Consider the following 17,060-nt stretch of genomic DNA (forward strand, 5'->3'; position numbering starts at 1 on the left):
TCTCTTAGGTAAAGTATTAGTATTAGCTAGCGATCCAAGATGGCGGGATCTTCTGCGCATGCGCGTCACCGATCGTGCAGGTTTACCGATAGCGTCTTAACAGCGAGACCTGTTGCGGCTCAATATTGATCCATATATAAGGCGCACTGGATTATAAGGCGCATGGTCAGCTTTTGAAAAAATTGAAGGCTTTTAGGTGCACCTTATAAGTGCGGAAAATACGGTAATCTTAATAGGGCTGCAATATCAAAGTTGATTTATCAGTTATCTCCTGGAAGCGGGGAAGAATTTTTTTTCCCCCACACTTGTTATGTAGCTGATCTGTTCTGCAACCTGTTTTCCCTGGATCAAAATGTGATTTTTCAGCAAGAAATACATTACATTTTGTAGTCACTGATTCTATGAAGGAGCAATCCCATCAAACTTACCCTTGCAGCGTCATACTTGGCCGCCCTCTCGTTGTTGGCTTTCTCAGCCTTCTCCGCTAGCTTTTTTTGCATCTGAGGCCCCCTTCCAAAGAAGATGTAGTTGACAAAGGCATACTCCAGAAGGGCAAGGAAGACCATGACAAAGCAACCCATCAGGTACATGTCGATGGCCTTCACGTAGGGGATCTTGGGCAGCGTCTCTCTCAAGTGGGTGTTGATAGTAGTCATGGTCAGCACGGTGGTGATTCCTTTAGGATTACAAACATGACATCCATTGTGATAAAATAAAAAACACCTTGTTTTGATTAAACCTATTTTTTCTTTTGCCTATTTGTGAAAGTATAACAAGATGTAGACAGGCAGCTGCCCACTGGGCTTAATTCTGGGCATTCTATTGCACACACCCTGGTACAATTTGGTGACCAAAATTAGCCTAGTTTTAACAAGACTAGCTAAAAGGAGGTCTAAGTTGTGGCACACGTGGTGGAACGTGATTTTGGTGGATTTGATCGCGGTGCAGGCAGACAGATTGCGAGCTGACATACAGTATGGAGTGGGTGTCATCATATTTCCTTCTAAATCCAACCTCTGAATCATTAACTCATTTGCTCCCAATAACGTGTAGATACGTTTTTTTTATGTTTAAGTGTGCCAAAGACGTATTTATACGTTGTTTTCTTTTGTTTTTGTTTTTGCTTTGATGCAGCCTCTCAACTGCAAAGAACGGTTGCAGAAATGGTAGTTATTACACAAACGGCCAGCAGGTGGCAGCAGAGCAAAGGAGATCAACCAGGGCCGTGTAGAAAAAAAAAGCTAAATTACTTACAATTTTAAATAATTTGTGAAAACTGATTAAACTTAGCTCTCTTCTAATGCTAATTGCTGCACAATGGAAACAGATAGAAACATAATTTTTTTTCCCTGATGAAAGAAGTGACTTTAATCTTTCTTTTGATCTTTCTTTTGATAGGTTCCATAGCAATAGAACACAATATTCTATGGGCCTTGTAAAATCAGTCAAAATCCAGTAAAACAGCCGGGAGAGAACGGGATTCACTTCACTCAAAATGGCTGGGAGTGAATGAGTTAATGAATCTATTAAACAAATTATTATAATTATCATCTAGGCCAGAAGTAGGGAAACCTGGTCCTCGAGAGCCACCGTCCAGTTTGTTTTGGATGTTACCGACCTGCATCACTCCTGATTCGATGATCAGGGTCATTATCATGTTGCTCCAGATCTTGTTAATGAACTGCTGATTTGAATCAGCTGTGTTGGAGGAGGGAGACATCTAAAACAAGCAGGACAGTGGCTCTCGAGGACCACGGTTCCTTAAATCTGACCGAAGTGGTCTCCAAGTGCCCATCCACAGTGGCCAACTTTACATCATCCTTAAGTGGAGATCTTCTTGCTGTTGCTTTTAAATATTTTGAAGTATTTAATTCATTTTAATTACTTGGAAGTACTTTGAATGCACCAGACAATTCCAGGATTACCGGTACATTCATGTGAATTGCAGACTCAATTCACACACTTGGTCCCAAATCCAAATATGTGCACAAGCTGCTGCCTCGTGCAATCAAGATTCTGCCACCTGACGAAATACCTGGATTGCACATTACACTTGCTGCATCTCCCACAGATGTCTTAGCTGTTACTATAGAAACAAGAGCAGTTTCAGGGAAAACATGTTTATTCAGGAGCTGCTTCCTCTGCTAGTTTATTTTCTCGTGAACTGCAGGTTATGATCACTAAGGTGTGCCCAAAAAAATTGATTCTCATTTACTACGACTCAGGAATGTTATAAAATGTCCCATATTGATTAACCCTTGTTTGTATGTGCCTTTAAAGGGAGTGTTGTTCATGTTGTACACGGGCAGTGTGCTTCCACGCGTTCAGATACACTCTTGTAGCCAGTTGCCACATTAAAGAGTAGAAGAAAAAAACTTACGATCAAGTTATTTCAATAAAAGTTGTTGTTCCTTTTGTTTTGTTTCGTTTTTTTGCAGCATAGGAAGAGCATAGATCAGGGGTGTCAAACATAAGCCCCGCGGGCCGGATCAGGCCCGCAAAGGGGTTTAATCCGGCCCACGCGACGATTTTGTTAAAAAAAAAAAAAAGTTAAAAGTTTAAAAAAATAAATAAAAAAAATTGTAATGTCTAATTAATCAGTCAGCCACAATCAACATACAGAAAATTTGTAACTTCACAAGCAGTCCTCAGATGAGCAACGCAACTTCTCGTCCTGGATGTCATTATTTTACACACAACTTAAAGTTACGGTTTGTTTAATTATTATTATTATTATTTTTTTTATTAAATCATAGACCGAAAAACGTGTTAAATACAACACAAATTCAATTACTGGTAACACAAATAGATATGATAAGGATTAGCGTCCTTATAACGTCATTAACTACGCCACGCAATGCAGTCTGGGAACAATATATATGTAAAACAGGTAGATTTAACACGTCTCGGACTCAGTGTTGCCGCGTTCCATTTGCAATTGTATTATTTTTTTTGGAACAATACGATTACAGTTGAGCTCTGTAATTTTGGGCTGGCACACAAATAGCGAAAATCTGCATATAATTGACGGCAATCGTTTTTAAGTTATATACCGTTATTTTACCGATGCGGCCCACTTGGTAGTATATTTTCCTCCATGCGGCCCCTGAGCTAACATGAGTTTGACACCCCTGGCATAGATTATGCCTGTTAAGACGTGTGTATACATTCCTGTAGCTTTTTGCATGAATAGCTGTTCTTTTGAGGGATAAAAGTGCCGCGAGTAGCATGCTAATTAGCGTTAGCAAGTCAATGGCGCTTTCCATTGAGCTAGTCACTTTCGGGAAACAAGCTAAACAAAGTGTGTTTTCATTTTTGTTTTGTCTGTGTAATTAACCTCAACTGGAGTGTAATAAACAGCTTGAACCTTGGACTCTTTTTGAGGGACTGTTCGCAATCTGCCAAACTCAGTCTGCGAGGCTGTTTTACAGGCATGAACGCATGTGTACCAGTTGTCAAGTTAGTACTCTCGCCTTCATTGAAATTCAAAGGTCTACCTTTAAAACCTGCCGCTGGCCTTCGGTTATCGTGTAGAAATAACTCATTATAATAATCTCACGCCGCTAGCACTGGATAACCTTAACCATGAAGGTTACCAAATGACAGTGTGCTCCAACTCCACTCGCACACACGCACACAACACACACACACGACCTTGAAGTGAATTGGCAGACCTGTGTCAAGTGATTCATAAAGGCATGCAATTAGGCTAAATTTCATTCCAGGTAAACACAGACTATGCATCTGTAGCACGTGTCCTGGGGTGCAATGCTTCAGGGGGGTGTTGTAAAATATCGTGAAGTGACGGGTAAAAGTCAGCGGGTCGGGAAGAGGGGCAACTAAGATCAATCATGCCTTTAATTTGATTTATCGACACATTTCCAAAGCCAGTGAGGAGAGCATCTGCACAAGTTTGTGTGAGATGGCTGATGAGCTCGCCTGCAAATCCCCTGCACAACCGCACCTCAGCTTTGTGACTGCTTTTTGTGTGTGTGTGTTTTTCCTTCTTATTTTTCTATTTTATGGGTGTTGTCTCAGCTTTGCCATTATACTCCTTTTCCTGCTGCTATTACTCCCCCATTGACGCCCCTCCACCCCTTTTCTACTTCCCCTCCTTGTTTGGACAACATAATCAAGAGGCCATGCACGCGCCCATGGGCCTTCCTCCTCTTTCATCACGTCGTTAGAGTCTCTCGGGAGAAATATAGTTTTATAAGCTTTCCCTTGCATCTGTCTTTTTCTGTCTCTCTCTGTCGCATCCCATTGCGTCACCATCCAATCCGTGCTCTCATTCCACCCATCTCTGATGTCTCCACCTTCCACATCCCCTCTTCATTTATCTTTATCTCTTTTTCGTTACTCCCCACGTCTTGCCATCATTTAGTGGTAGCTCACCGAGTACCCATCCCCCATCACACCTTTTTTTATGTTACAGTAAATGTCCTTGAGTCTTTCTTCAGCCTTAAAAGCTGGAAACAAAAGCAGACGGCAATCAAATCTCCTTTAATCCTGGTTGGCTGTGTGCTATTAGGAGCCCATCTTAACACGATCAAAAACAAAAAGGTATCAGACGCAGGATGCAATAAAATGTGTCAAGTTGCACTGCGTGTTAATTACGACACACAGGCAGCCTTGCAGACATCTTTCACAGAGCATGTTCAAAGGTACCTTAGGGACCGTCTTGAGGTGCGCGTCAAATGTATGTGTATCTAACATTACACTAAAAGCAGTGCTATTACCAACTGTAACTAATGCCCGCACTTTAACATGATTATGAATGAAGGGCTTGACTGCAGGAAATGGATTTTAAAAAGATTACAGCACCGGGTGGGTCAATTGTAGCTTTGCAGAGCTCGACAGGTGCTCGGAGAGTCAGATTCTCTCTTGAAACAATTCAACTATTTGTTTCCCTTCCAATTGCATCGCCACACCCGATCATGACGCTTCTCTTACGGGCAGGTATGTGCATTTCTTCTAGGTTAATGCAGAAACTTGGTAATAAGCCATCAGAAATTGTGAATGGACCCTACGGCAATTGCAAGAACACTTCACGCTTGCACTCACACTACTCCAAAAAAAAAAAAAAAAAAAAAAGGAAAACAAACCAACACAGGCACTCATTAATTAATGAGCAGATTGTCCATGCATGCCTTATAAAAGAAAATAAACTCAAGCGGGCAAATTTGTGGTTGTCAAAGTGTGACAAACCCTGCCCGCTTCACATGTCCATTCAGCCACTAAGCTATGTAAGAAATTGATGTCTGGCGGAATGATAATTGCTCAAAGTCAGTTCTCTAAACAGTGGCGTGATGTGCAAAGGTCATTACTCTGCCATGATCTATCCACACGGAGATGATATACAGTAAGGAGGCACAAACAGACTGTTGGAGCAAGATTAAGGAAGTGTACAGGTTTGGAGTACAGGAATGACTCACACGTCAAGAATCATAATTGAGTTGTGGTAATCTAAATGTTACAATTTGTGGTAATAAAGTCACTATTTCCCTCCTCACGTGGCATTTCCCACATTTAAAAATCGTGTGTACCCCCTTAACAGTAGAACAGTTAGCAAACATCATCAAGATGTACATGCAGCTCTGACATAAAATAAATAAATAAATAAAAAATACAGAACGAGTAGGCTATATATAAAAGCAGAGAGAGATGGTGAGAAGACAGAGAGCATAAGAGAGAGAGCAAGAGAGAGAGAGAGAGAGAGAGAGAGAGAGAGAGAGAGAGAGAGACAGACAGACAGACATACAGAGCAGATTCCAGCTTCCAATTCGCAGTATCAGGCTGGCCTGATCAATAATCAACGCAAGCAAGTTAGATGAATAGTTGCGTTTATTGCATTCCTGTCTTCAAATGACAAAAAAAAAAACGACTGACATACTGTGATTCTGACACTTGGGGGTGCTCTCAGGGGACAAGAGCTTCGGGTCAATTTTCCTGCTTGGTAATTCAGCCTTGTCAACTAGTGAGTCGCTTTGACAGGCTTTTGAAAGATGTGCAGTGCATCTGTGGAAGATCAATTCATGTAGCATCCATATATTCTAATGGCTACGATCTGACAGGTCTCATCTATATTATTTTCCCTCCGCCTGTGTCATGAATTGCAAATAAACAACCTGGAAAGCCTTTGAAAACAATACAAGTCGTGCAGACTCGGGTGGCAGATGCAAGAGCTGTCACGTTCACATAAGTTTAACCAAAGAAAACCTTTTAAAGTTTTGACTCTTGATCCTGTTCCTTTTTAGGCATCCAATTTCCAAACAATTTCCCTGAGCAACCTCTGCTACCATGACTGTTGGTCATTCCGAAAGTTTCTGGCAGTGCATGAAGGAGCGTGGCGATGTGCTTTGTGGCTCCTGACCTCATGCGAGTGAGCCAAACAGCCGCACAACATAACAGCCGCGAGCGCTTCTCACCTAGAGCCACCCTGGCCGCCGAGGCGTCGTAGTTTATCCAGAAGGATACCCAGGAGAGGATGGTAATCAGGATGGATGGCATGTACGTCTGCAGAATGAAATAGCCGATGTTCCTCTTAAGTTTAAAGCTCAGCGAAAGCCGAGGGTAGGCACCTGTGAGGAATGGAAAGAGAAAATACACTTAAATCCTGAAGGAATAACTGGAAAACTTCTTACTGACTCAATGTGCAAGCAGGGACACATTTCATTTCCATGTTTCCATGGCCAAGGTTGGATGGATTGCCATGGTAACAACACCCAATTCACAAGTACACGCACGCACATAGTCACATACCTATAATAATTTCACGTGATATTGAAGACGGTGCTGAAAATTTGCATACAGTAGTTTCAACATGAATCTCATCTGCATAATTTATAAACAAGAATTATATTTCAACTTAATTTGCATTTCTGGGAATGGTGTCATTATTTAGAGTTAAAACATTATATTAGCATGCATTAAACTCCCTCCCCTTTGTTAAGTCGACTCCATGGCTTGTACAGCCAGTTTTCTATTTTTGACTCTACGTATACAAGTCCAGCATGTTATTTCAAAATCTGCCTTCATTAAGCTCTACTAACGACTGTAAGGGCGACAGTCTGTGTCAGGATTGGGCTTATACGGGTTTTTTTTTTATTTTTTAAATCTTTTTTTTTTTTTTTTTTTAATCTTTTGGTTTTAGGCTGACTCTAGAACCGATCGTTTCAGGTGCCTATGTTTGTAACCATGTCTGCATTTCTACCATGTCCATTTTTGAATCAAGTTACTTTTTGAAATAAAAATTACGACCGTCATTGGGTCTTAACCTTATGCAACATTTTCTTTTTGACTGACAATTCACAAAATCAAACTACAGTGCAGAGTAGAAGGCTAAAATTACCATTCAATCATTTCCCCTGTTTGTTTTAAACCACTCTGTATTCATGAAATAACCAAAAGGTTTATTTAAAAATGGTGCAATTGTGCAAGTGTGATCCCCACGGAGTGTGATCACAATGTTTTATTTTTTCCAAACTTTTTAGTATCTTGATTTCCTTTGGAATGTGGTTTGTGTCCTTTGATTTAATGTGCAGAACAAACATTACTTATTTTGGTCAATAGGTGGCAGTGTAAGACCACAGTTCAATTGTATGGTGCTCATGCGCGCGGCCATCTTCTCAGAGCCGATGAGAACTGGCGAAAGACAACAGCGTCGTGGTCTTACGTTGTTTTAACGACTTTAACCTGTTTTCCAGGTGGGTACAGCATTTAATGTGCCTTATGAATGTCCTGAGATGTTTGTGTATTTTGTATTTCAGTTTCGAATTGAAACTATATGTAATATGCGCGTACAGTTGCTGTGTATCGTCGTCGTAGTTTGCCAAGCGTCGAGTAGTGAAATGGCGGCGTGTTCCCGGTGAATTGAATGTAACCTACTTGGGCATTATTTCATTTTCGTTTGAATGGGATTCTGATTTGGTGAATGACTGGCTCCATTTGTGTACATACAAGTATTTCTTTTGATATTTGATCTTTTGAATAAGAACTTACATTTTCAACTATTGTATATTGACAAATCTTTATTACATATGTACTTATTACATGTGTACGTTTTGCTATATAGTCCCATAAATGTCGCTAGCATCTTAACAGTTATAAATGCACTTTTATGTATATTGCAGTGTGAACCAAAGCTGGATTTAGGAAATTGAAAGAGGTATACAGTATAATATATGTGGATGTTGATTTGTATTGAAGATGACAGTAACAGGAATGTTTATCGTGTTTTCTATGAACAAAGAAAATGTGAATGTCTAGGGAAATAGAATACAATATTGTATATGCTGGGTAAATTAAGTAAATGGGACGAAGCAATTAGTAATCATTCTGTGTATTTTGGGTTATTGTAGTTGGAGTGAATATCTAAATAAATCAGAGCCGATAAGAACTGGCGAACGAAAGACAACAGCGTCGTGGTCTTACATTGTTTTAACAACTTTAACCTGATTTAAAGGTAAATTCTATAACTGCCATCGGGTGTTGCAGTCCGGTACCCGTAACACAAGCACCCAAAAGAACAGATGATTTGCAGTCAATTTTTTTCATTATGTCGCCCGTCGTCATTTGTTCCTCATGTGCCTTTCTTGACCTTGTATCGCTGTTGTTTTGGACTTTGTTAATGAGTTATATGATGCTTCATATTAGTATCTCTGTTTGGCAATTTTTGTATTTCTATGCAACCCTAACCCCCTTTCGTGCTGCCTTTTGGCTGCACTCCACCACGATGAACCCCATCGTATCCATCCTAACAGACTGACATAATGAATGACTATTAAATGAGTCCATCTCTGCAATTTGTAAACGTGGGGTAAATATGTATTTACATTATTAATTGTACACATTTTTACACGTGAATAACTTAATTGTTTCATCTGTCTGGCAGTGATAAAGTCAAATGTGTATCTTCTGATTAGACTGGCCGTTTGCATGGTTGGTAATACTGGTAGAAAAAACCCCCCACTACAAATTCACATAATCATTGGCGCATACACAGACTGTCGCAGACCTAAAAATATCTCATTGACTCCTGCTAGTGCACCTTTGATGGCAGCTTCTCCCGCCTATAAACCGCTCACCTCCGCATGATGCAGATAAAGGGTGTGCGTTTGTGGGCGAGTGTGGGCGTTGAGCTGTACGGGCTGTAACTGCTACACCAAACAGTGTCGGTGAGTGGGAGGAATAAGCATCAAAAAGTATCTAAAAGTTAAGATGGAAACAACAATAAGAGCAACAAAAGTCATGGGGGTCAGCTAATTTTCACCCCAATAATAAGCGGTTATTTGCTAGTTCCAAGCGTGAATCACGTGAGGTAAGATGTTTCTTTAGTAATAAGGAGAACGGGAAAAAAATATATAAACAAGTTGGATGTGGTGCATGAGCTAATGATCAAAGTCAATGCATTTATTTTCACTTTTTACCATCCCAGTCACAGTCTGCTTCACACAGGCGCACACTGCAACAGATGGATCTGAAGTGAAAAAAAATCTGTGTCTGACATGTCACCCCTCTTTGCAAAGGACCACTTACAGGGCACATTCATTTCATACAGACAGGTGCTAAACTATTTAATGTCATAGCAACTGATTAATACAAACTGAAAAGTATGTTACGAAAAACGGTTAGACCATGTGTTGTGTTTTGCCATAGCAGACTTCCAGAAGTTGCCTTTTGACCAAACAATTAAGACCCGTGTAAACCCGAGGAAAACAGAACAGTCCTTGCTATTGGTTTGTTTATGGAAACCATATTGTTTTCCATAACTGCAGCTTGCACTTGCCGCTTCAATGTATCTCGTGCAAGGGCCATGGGGCCTAAGCTAAGTGGATGCAGCTTCTATATATGCTAGCTGTCAGGCTGTAGTAATAGGTCAAGGTACGACTATCAACTTCAGACACACACTTACATGAGTGAAAGTAGACTGCTGACACAATCATCCATTGTGTGTGTGTGTGTGTGTGTGCACATTTACCTGTGGAAAACACAACATTTCTGGAAACCAACTTGTAATCAACTATTGAAAACTGCGGCAGCTCGATGCGCGTCACCCCTGTGACGGCGGACTCGCCTCCTTTCCAGTAGAACTCGATGTCGTCTGTGGTGTAGCCATCTGCACGAGAGGAGACGTACACAAGGTGTAACCATCTGCCTAAGAATCACTGGAGAGCAAGAAGCAGACTCGCTTCTCATCCAACTGGGCTGTCACTTGGAAAAAAACAAAAACCTGTTTGAAGTTGACTCCAAGAACCAGACGTTGCTGTGACAAGTCACTTAAGTTCATAAAAAAACAGATAATAATTCTTAGTATGTAAAAATAGATGCAATATTTACGTGAAGTGTACTCATTAAGTCATAGCGTCAATTGTTTTTCGTTTTAGTTTCGGGAAGACAATTGCACTTTATTTGTTCCTGACACATAAGCTTTTGTGTCCCAGTTAAAAGTGCAGCACTGTTCTTCGCATGCATTGATGTACTCGGCCTGTGCCGCAAAATGACAGCTTGGGCAACATGAGGTCTCTTGACTCACAGCTCTCTATCTCCAGTGTGCAGTTCTGCTCATCCAGGGGATACCGCCTGAGATCCATCATGCATGCTGCTGTCGTCGTGATCCTGCCAAAAGAAGACACAAAGGGAGGGAGGAGATGACACAGGAATATATATTTTAGATACTGTACTTTGAAAAAGCTCGTATGGGAGGGTCGAGGAATTTTAAAAACATATAGCATGACATTTCTCACACTGGAAGTGTGGATTTACTTGGCATTACCAACTTAGGAAAATGCTTCAGTACCACGTCTGAGGTAAATTTCTAGCATAGTATTGTATTGAAAATAATATTACAGAACCCTGTCAAAGCATTAATTCTTCACTTTTTCCCACGTTATGTTAAAGCCTTATTCCAAAATGGATATCATGTTGTTCAAAATTAAACATAGAACATGGGGTGCTACCAATACTAAAGTAGTTTTTTGGGATACTTTTGCAAATTCAGCAAAAAATAAATAAAAACCTTGCTCTAAATTGAGCTCAGGTGCATCCGGTTCTCACTGCTCATCTTTGAGTCATTTCTACGCCTTAATTGGAGTCCACCTGTGGTAAATTCGGTTGATTTGGAAAGTCACCCTCTACTGTCGCAACAAGGACCCGGAGTTAAGAGTGCATGTGATGCGAGAACACAAACCAAGCATGGAATTGTCTTTGGATGGCCAAGAAAGAATTGTCCCGAGGCAATGATCTGAGGAAGGGTACAGATAAATGTCTGCTACTTTGAACGTCTCAATGGGTGCAGTTGCATATATCATCCATAAATGGAAGAGGATCAGGAACACGAGGACGAACTCTAATCTTAAACTGAGCAATCAGGGAGAATGACCAAGGACCCCAATGTTCCTCTGTGGAAAGAAGAGAACCATCCTGAACAACAATCAGCGTGTATTTCTCATATATTTACTTGTAATAAATGTAATTATGGGGTTTTATGTGTAGAATTTTGAGCAAACATAAAAAAAAGAAAAAGAAATAATCTGAATTCATTTTTGAATATGGCTGTAGCAATTGAAAGTGGATGTAAGTAAAGTGCTGTGAATAGCTTTTGGATGCACGATAAGCCTTTCTTTGCCCTTCAACAGTGGTAAGTTGACAAATGGTCAAACTGAAAATTGGATTAAGGCAAGAGCTTGGCTGGGTTTTTGTGTGAGCGCACATTATTTGGGTCATGATGAGGTGTTGTGTTGGTTGTCAAGATGTACAAGCTCAAACGGCTGATAAGAAGACAGTCGGAAATCAGCAGCAAAGTGAAATGCAAATTCACAACGATTTTGAGGCCAACTCGAGCCCAACACAAAGCCGGCAGCTTGGCAGTTTGCCACTGCTTGTCTTTATTCAGTAAAGACTCTCATGAAGCTTTGAAACCCGTTTTGTGACAATATTACACAGCTACAATAACATCAGGTCCACAAGGTATAGACAGTATCAATAAACATATTTGACTATCTTTTACTACACTTTACTACAGTATGTTTCTAAATTATATTTTGTGCAAATCTCTGTACAGACTTAGTAGATTTATGCCAATCTAAAACATTGCATTACTATTAGTAGCGATGCTTGGTCGCAGTCCATAATTATCCTTACTCTACTGCGTAATAGCTAATTAGCAAGTCAAGGACTGAAAGAAGCTAACAGTCTGAATTTGCCAGGAGCAAGCTATATAGGAAGCTAGCATAGGAAATATCTACGCTGTCTGTCTTCATGGAGACATTATAGTGCAGCAAGTGCTTAACATTGAAGGTTGTTCCTTTGAAAGGGGTTCTTATAAAAGGTATTGGTACAAATATTAACTGATAATCCTTTCCGAAAGAGAGAGAATGGTGGAATGTTCGAGAAAGAAAGGATTTGCTCATGATCCCAAACATACGAGAGCTAATCTGTGAGATTCAAGGAGGCAATGGTCATTGGCCCGGCTTCATCTTTATTAACCGTCATTGATGGAACAAGAAAATGATCTAAGAAATCTACAGAAACATTTTACCGATTAATTTAAATATGTAACCTGAAGCCCACATATACATCATGGCTGTGAAGATTGCAGAACTCCACTTGCATCTACGAATTGCGACAGATAAAGTACAACACTAGTGTTTCTCTCCATAATTTGCATTCTATTCATTCAAAGCACGCATTCATATTCATGGGTCGCTCAATCTCTTCTGCATGTCGAGAAGTTCAATAGAAATTTGAAATGAGGGCTCTATTAAACAATATGAGAACAGCAGTTTGACAAGCTTGACATTAATGCAATTTCTAACCGGCTATTATGTCTGTTTTCTTTCTCACTCCTCCGCCCTTCCATTCAAACCAAGTGTTGAGGTACCCTTGAGCATGTCACGTAATCCTTTGGTTGCTCAGTGGCCTGCAGCAAATCTGCCAAAGTGTCATATTGGGAACGTGTGATGCCACGACAGGGCATTCAACACAGTGTATTAACTTGACACTGGGACACGAACTCGTTTTTACCCTGAGATTCACTTTGAAACCATTGTGGGTGAGAATTAGTCATTTGGCATGACCCACTTTCTTTTAAAACGGCCGGTGCCATCCGAGCAACCATCCAAGTCAATGACAGAAATTCCAATGAAATATGAAAAAGTGTCATTGTGGTGTAAGTACCTTACCTGAGGCCATAAAGAACGGTTCCATCTGGATGAAGACGGATCATGCGGTTTTTGACGGTGACACCGTGAACAAATGACTTCTTGTCATTGAGGAAATAAGTGTCAGGAACCCACAGCTGGTCTGCTACTCGATTATCCAAGGTCAGGTTGAGCGGTATTCCAACATAGGCAAGACGTTTGTCCCTCCAGTACTGCTGGAAATACATCGTCAACGTGTAGTCCTGTGAAAGTACGTAAGAGGAGCATAATGTTAGTTCAGGGAATGTTCCAAAGTACTGTTTGGAGCAAAAGTAGCGCAGCTGATTACATTTTCAACAAAATGTAACTACAGGTGACATAAGCATTGGCAAATTCTTCTCGGGGTGACTAATTAGCAGTCTTCCTACAATTGCTGTTTTCCTCTGTATGTTCAAACTGCAACTCACAGCTGTGTTACAAATGTCATGTCTTTTGTCAAAGCTGTGCTTATCCTTACTTGGGTCTGCTGATATGCTGGAGGCGATCCCATTTGATTACGTGTGAGAGGCGGGCTACACCCTGAACTGTATCAGGGATTGCAATTGTAGGTGTGAGATAATTCCCACAGTGTAGTTTGTCTGCCATCAAATTAGTGCTGTCAGTATCGAATATTTTTAGAATCGATTAATCAATCAATTATTCAATCAATTAATCGACTAATACGAAGCATTTCCCCCCCTGATTACTGTTTATTAACCACTGATTGGTGTTTATTTTGTACTTCGTATTTATAGTGTGAAAAAAAAAGAAGTTGATTGATAGTAAAAACAGATGTTTGCAAATGTTTTATTTTGATTAACTCATTTGCTCCCAATAACGTATAAATACGTTTTTTATGTTCTAAGTGTCCAAAAGACGTATTTATACGTTTGTTTGGTTTTTTTTTTTTTTATTTTTTTTTTTTTTTATGCTAGAGCATACAGAAGGCTTTGATGCAGCCTCTCAACTGCAAAGAACGGTTGCAGAAATGGTAGTTATTACACAAACGGCCAGCAGGTGGCAGCAGAGCGAAGGAGATCAACCAGGGCCATCGAGAAAAAAAAAAGCTCAATTACTTACAATTTTAAATAGATTTGTGAAAACTGACGAAACTTAGCTATCTTCTAATGCTAATTGCTGCAAAACGGAAACAAATAGAAACATACTTTTTTTTTTTCCTGATAAAAGAAGAGACTTTAATCTTTCTTTTGATAGATTCCATGCTTTTATAGCAATAAAACACAATATTCTGTGGGCCTTGCAAAATCTGTCCAAATCCAGTAAAACAGCTGGGAGCGAACGGGATTACTTCTGTGAAAATGGCTGGGAGTGAATGAGTTAAACACAGAAGATAATTAGTCTTATTTTATATAGGACTACAGAAATCAATTAACAATTACTGTTGATATGCTGATATCAGAGGATTCGGCTCCTAACGATTACTCAGTTATTAAAATAGTTGTTGATTAATTTGGTAATCGATTACTTGTCGATTAATTTTGACAGCTCTACGTCAAATCTAGGAAGAACACGGAATGTGTTGCGAGACATGTTGGCTACAAATATTACCCTTCAAGTGTCAGCAGCCCAAAGGCTTGCTGTTGCTTCACCCCTTGACTTGCACACTTCTGCTAAAATGAGCAATCTGATGTAGTGGAGGCTTGCAAGTGGGTCACGTCCAAGTCTTTCTGACTGACCCCATACATGCTTGCTGACCCCATACAACTGCCCCACCTCAATAATCAGATGCACTGTCCTCTATGCCACTTTCTATGCCCTAAAGCTTTTTTTGATGATTAAAAATTGTCCCCAATAACCGCAACAACCGCAACAAATTGGCAAAATGTTAATATTATGTTTTATCAAGCTGAAACAGCCTGAGGTCAAATTGACCCCAAAGATAATCAGAGGGTTAGATTCAGCAAATAGGAGGTGAATACAGGAATTCTTTTCCAGCTAACAAAAACACACAAGCCGCATCCCCCATTCTTTTTCTGCTTCTCTGCACCCCCCACTCCCTTCTGTACTTCGCGTCCCTCCCTCTTGAGCCAACGCCATGTTTTCCCCTCTGCCCGCTGTGGCTCTGAAATGAAACCAGGCTGCACCAAGCTGACGCTGGCAAGGCTCTCACACCTGCTGGTTGCCGTAGCTCTCAGGTTGACACGTAACAACAAAAGCAAGCGGCATGTTGAAGCGCACTACACTCGTTACATAACTGCAGGTATCGGCCTTTTTGCGCATCCCTGGTGTGCAAGACCCACACACTTACAAAACACAAGACCAAAACACACAATTTGCATAAACCCTGGAAAATCCAATGTAATTCTCCAAAGCTGATGGCATATTGTTCCGTTTTTAAGTCTAGAATGTGCTGACAATTATTCATTTGAATCCACCTGTAGCGACACCTCACTAGCGCTTGCTTGATTCATGTGCAAAGATACAAAAAAAGGACGGTCTTAGCACATGCAACACAGATTGTACACACTGCTTGAGAGGTAAAGTATACTGGTACGACTCTGCCACAAGATGGTCAGAAACTGATGAGGAAAGAATTATAAATAATAACCTCACAGCACACTGCTGAATTTCGTTGGGGTGTGAGTGAGACTGATGGAAAAAAAAAAAAAAAGAATGGATATCCCATTAAACCAGAAATGCCGTGCGTGTATAATTGTCATTGCATGATACCACATGCCAACGGAAGCTTGGAATCTTTAACAGCCAATAAACCACGTTTGGTAACTTGAGTGGGTGTTCAAAATGGACCGCGCACCTCACTATGTTATGATTACTCATAGTCAACAAAGAATAATAATGATGAGTCAATCTCTGAATGCTGGTCTTGTAATCAAAGCTGAGGTGTCACCTACAGGAGTACAGGTCATCTACTTTCCTTTTTACTGATGGAGAGTGGAAGTGTCCCACTGCTACTTGTGACTGAGTTGGTTTCAGTCCCATTGCCATCTGATTTTTGCACCAATAGCGGCTGCTGGTCATTCAATTGACCGGAAACCTTTTTTTAAAAAATGTTATGCCTCAGACAGATCGTCCAATCAACACGCAGTAGCCCATAAAGCCCCAGAGACGCTGAGCGTCCGACGGGCTAGGAAAAACCAAGCTTTTATCCAATGACCATCTAGTTTTGCGCAGTGGAACATCCCACTCTACTAACCAGCGTCAGATGTGTAAATAAATACATAAAAGTAACGTGGAACTGCAGGGATGAGAAGTTGTATTCGTTATTTGTGATAGGTCGCTGATTCTGATTTAAAAAAATAAAAAATAATAAAAAAAAAGATGACGGTATTATAGCGCATAAGTTGTACACACACCAGTTCATATTTACTCACTTTATTTTGGTCAGGGGGAGGGGCATTTCAGGGAAGCCGAGCTTCTCTTACAGTCTTATTAAGAACAATTGCCACTGGTATGCAGTATGCACCAAATTATGGTGCCACATGCTACCAGATAAAATACTCAGTGGCATATTCACTAAAGGTTTGCATCGCCTTTGCACGGCGCTAACCGGTAAAAATTGAGCAATCCGGGAGCGCCTAATTCACTTAACAGACACAGATGGGGAAATCTGTTATTAACTCATTCACTCCCAGCCATTTTCACAGAAGCAATCCCGTTGTTTTACTGGATTTTGACTGATTTTGCAAGGCCCACAGAATATTGTGTTCTATTGCTATAAAAGCATGGATCCTATCAAAAGAATGATTAAAGTCTCTTCTTTCATCAGGAAAAAGTATGTTTCTATCTGTTTCCATTTTGCAGCAATTAGCATTAGAATAGGGCTAAGTTTCATTGGTTTTCACAAATCTATTTAAAATAAGTAATTTAGCCTTTTTTCTAAATGGCCCTGGTTGATCTCCT

At 40.4% G+C, this 17,060-nt stretch overlaps 1 protein-coding gene across 4 annotated transcripts in view; it reads right to left on the reverse strand.

Moving 5' to 3' along the window:
- Positions 1 to 17,060, reverse strand: part of LOC144013490 (gamma-aminobutyric acid receptor subunit beta-3-like) — a 64,449-nt gene that overhangs the window by 7,998 nt on the left and 39,391 nt on the right. For 3 of the 4 annotated variants that reach the window (XM_077512445.1, XM_077512446.1, XM_077512447.1), the window contains 5 exons: positions 13,182 to 13,402; positions 10,535 to 10,617; positions 9,980 to 10,117; positions 6,429 to 6,581; positions 429 to 676 (listed from right to left, as the gene is read on the reverse strand). In XM_077512445.1, the coding sequence (XP_077368571.1) occupies positions 429 to 676; positions 6,429 to 6,581; positions 9,980 to 10,117; positions 10,535 to 10,617; positions 13,182 to 13,402 (843 nt within the window). Of the gene's footprint in view, positions 1 to 428; positions 677 to 6,428; positions 6,582 to 9,979; positions 10,118 to 10,534; positions 10,618 to 13,181; positions 13,403 to 13,488; positions 13,619 to 17,060 lie in introns of those variants that run through there. The other variant, XM_077512448.1, reaches the window with a different exon arrangement.

The sequence above is a fragment of the Festucalex cinctus genome, chromosome 2, assembly GCF_051991245.1.
Source record: "Festucalex cinctus isolate MCC-2025b chromosome 2, RoL_Fcin_1.0, whole genome shotgun sequence".
Classification (NCBI taxonomy): domain Eukaryota; kingdom Metazoa; phylum Chordata; class Actinopteri; order Syngnathiformes; family Syngnathidae; genus Festucalex; species Festucalex cinctus.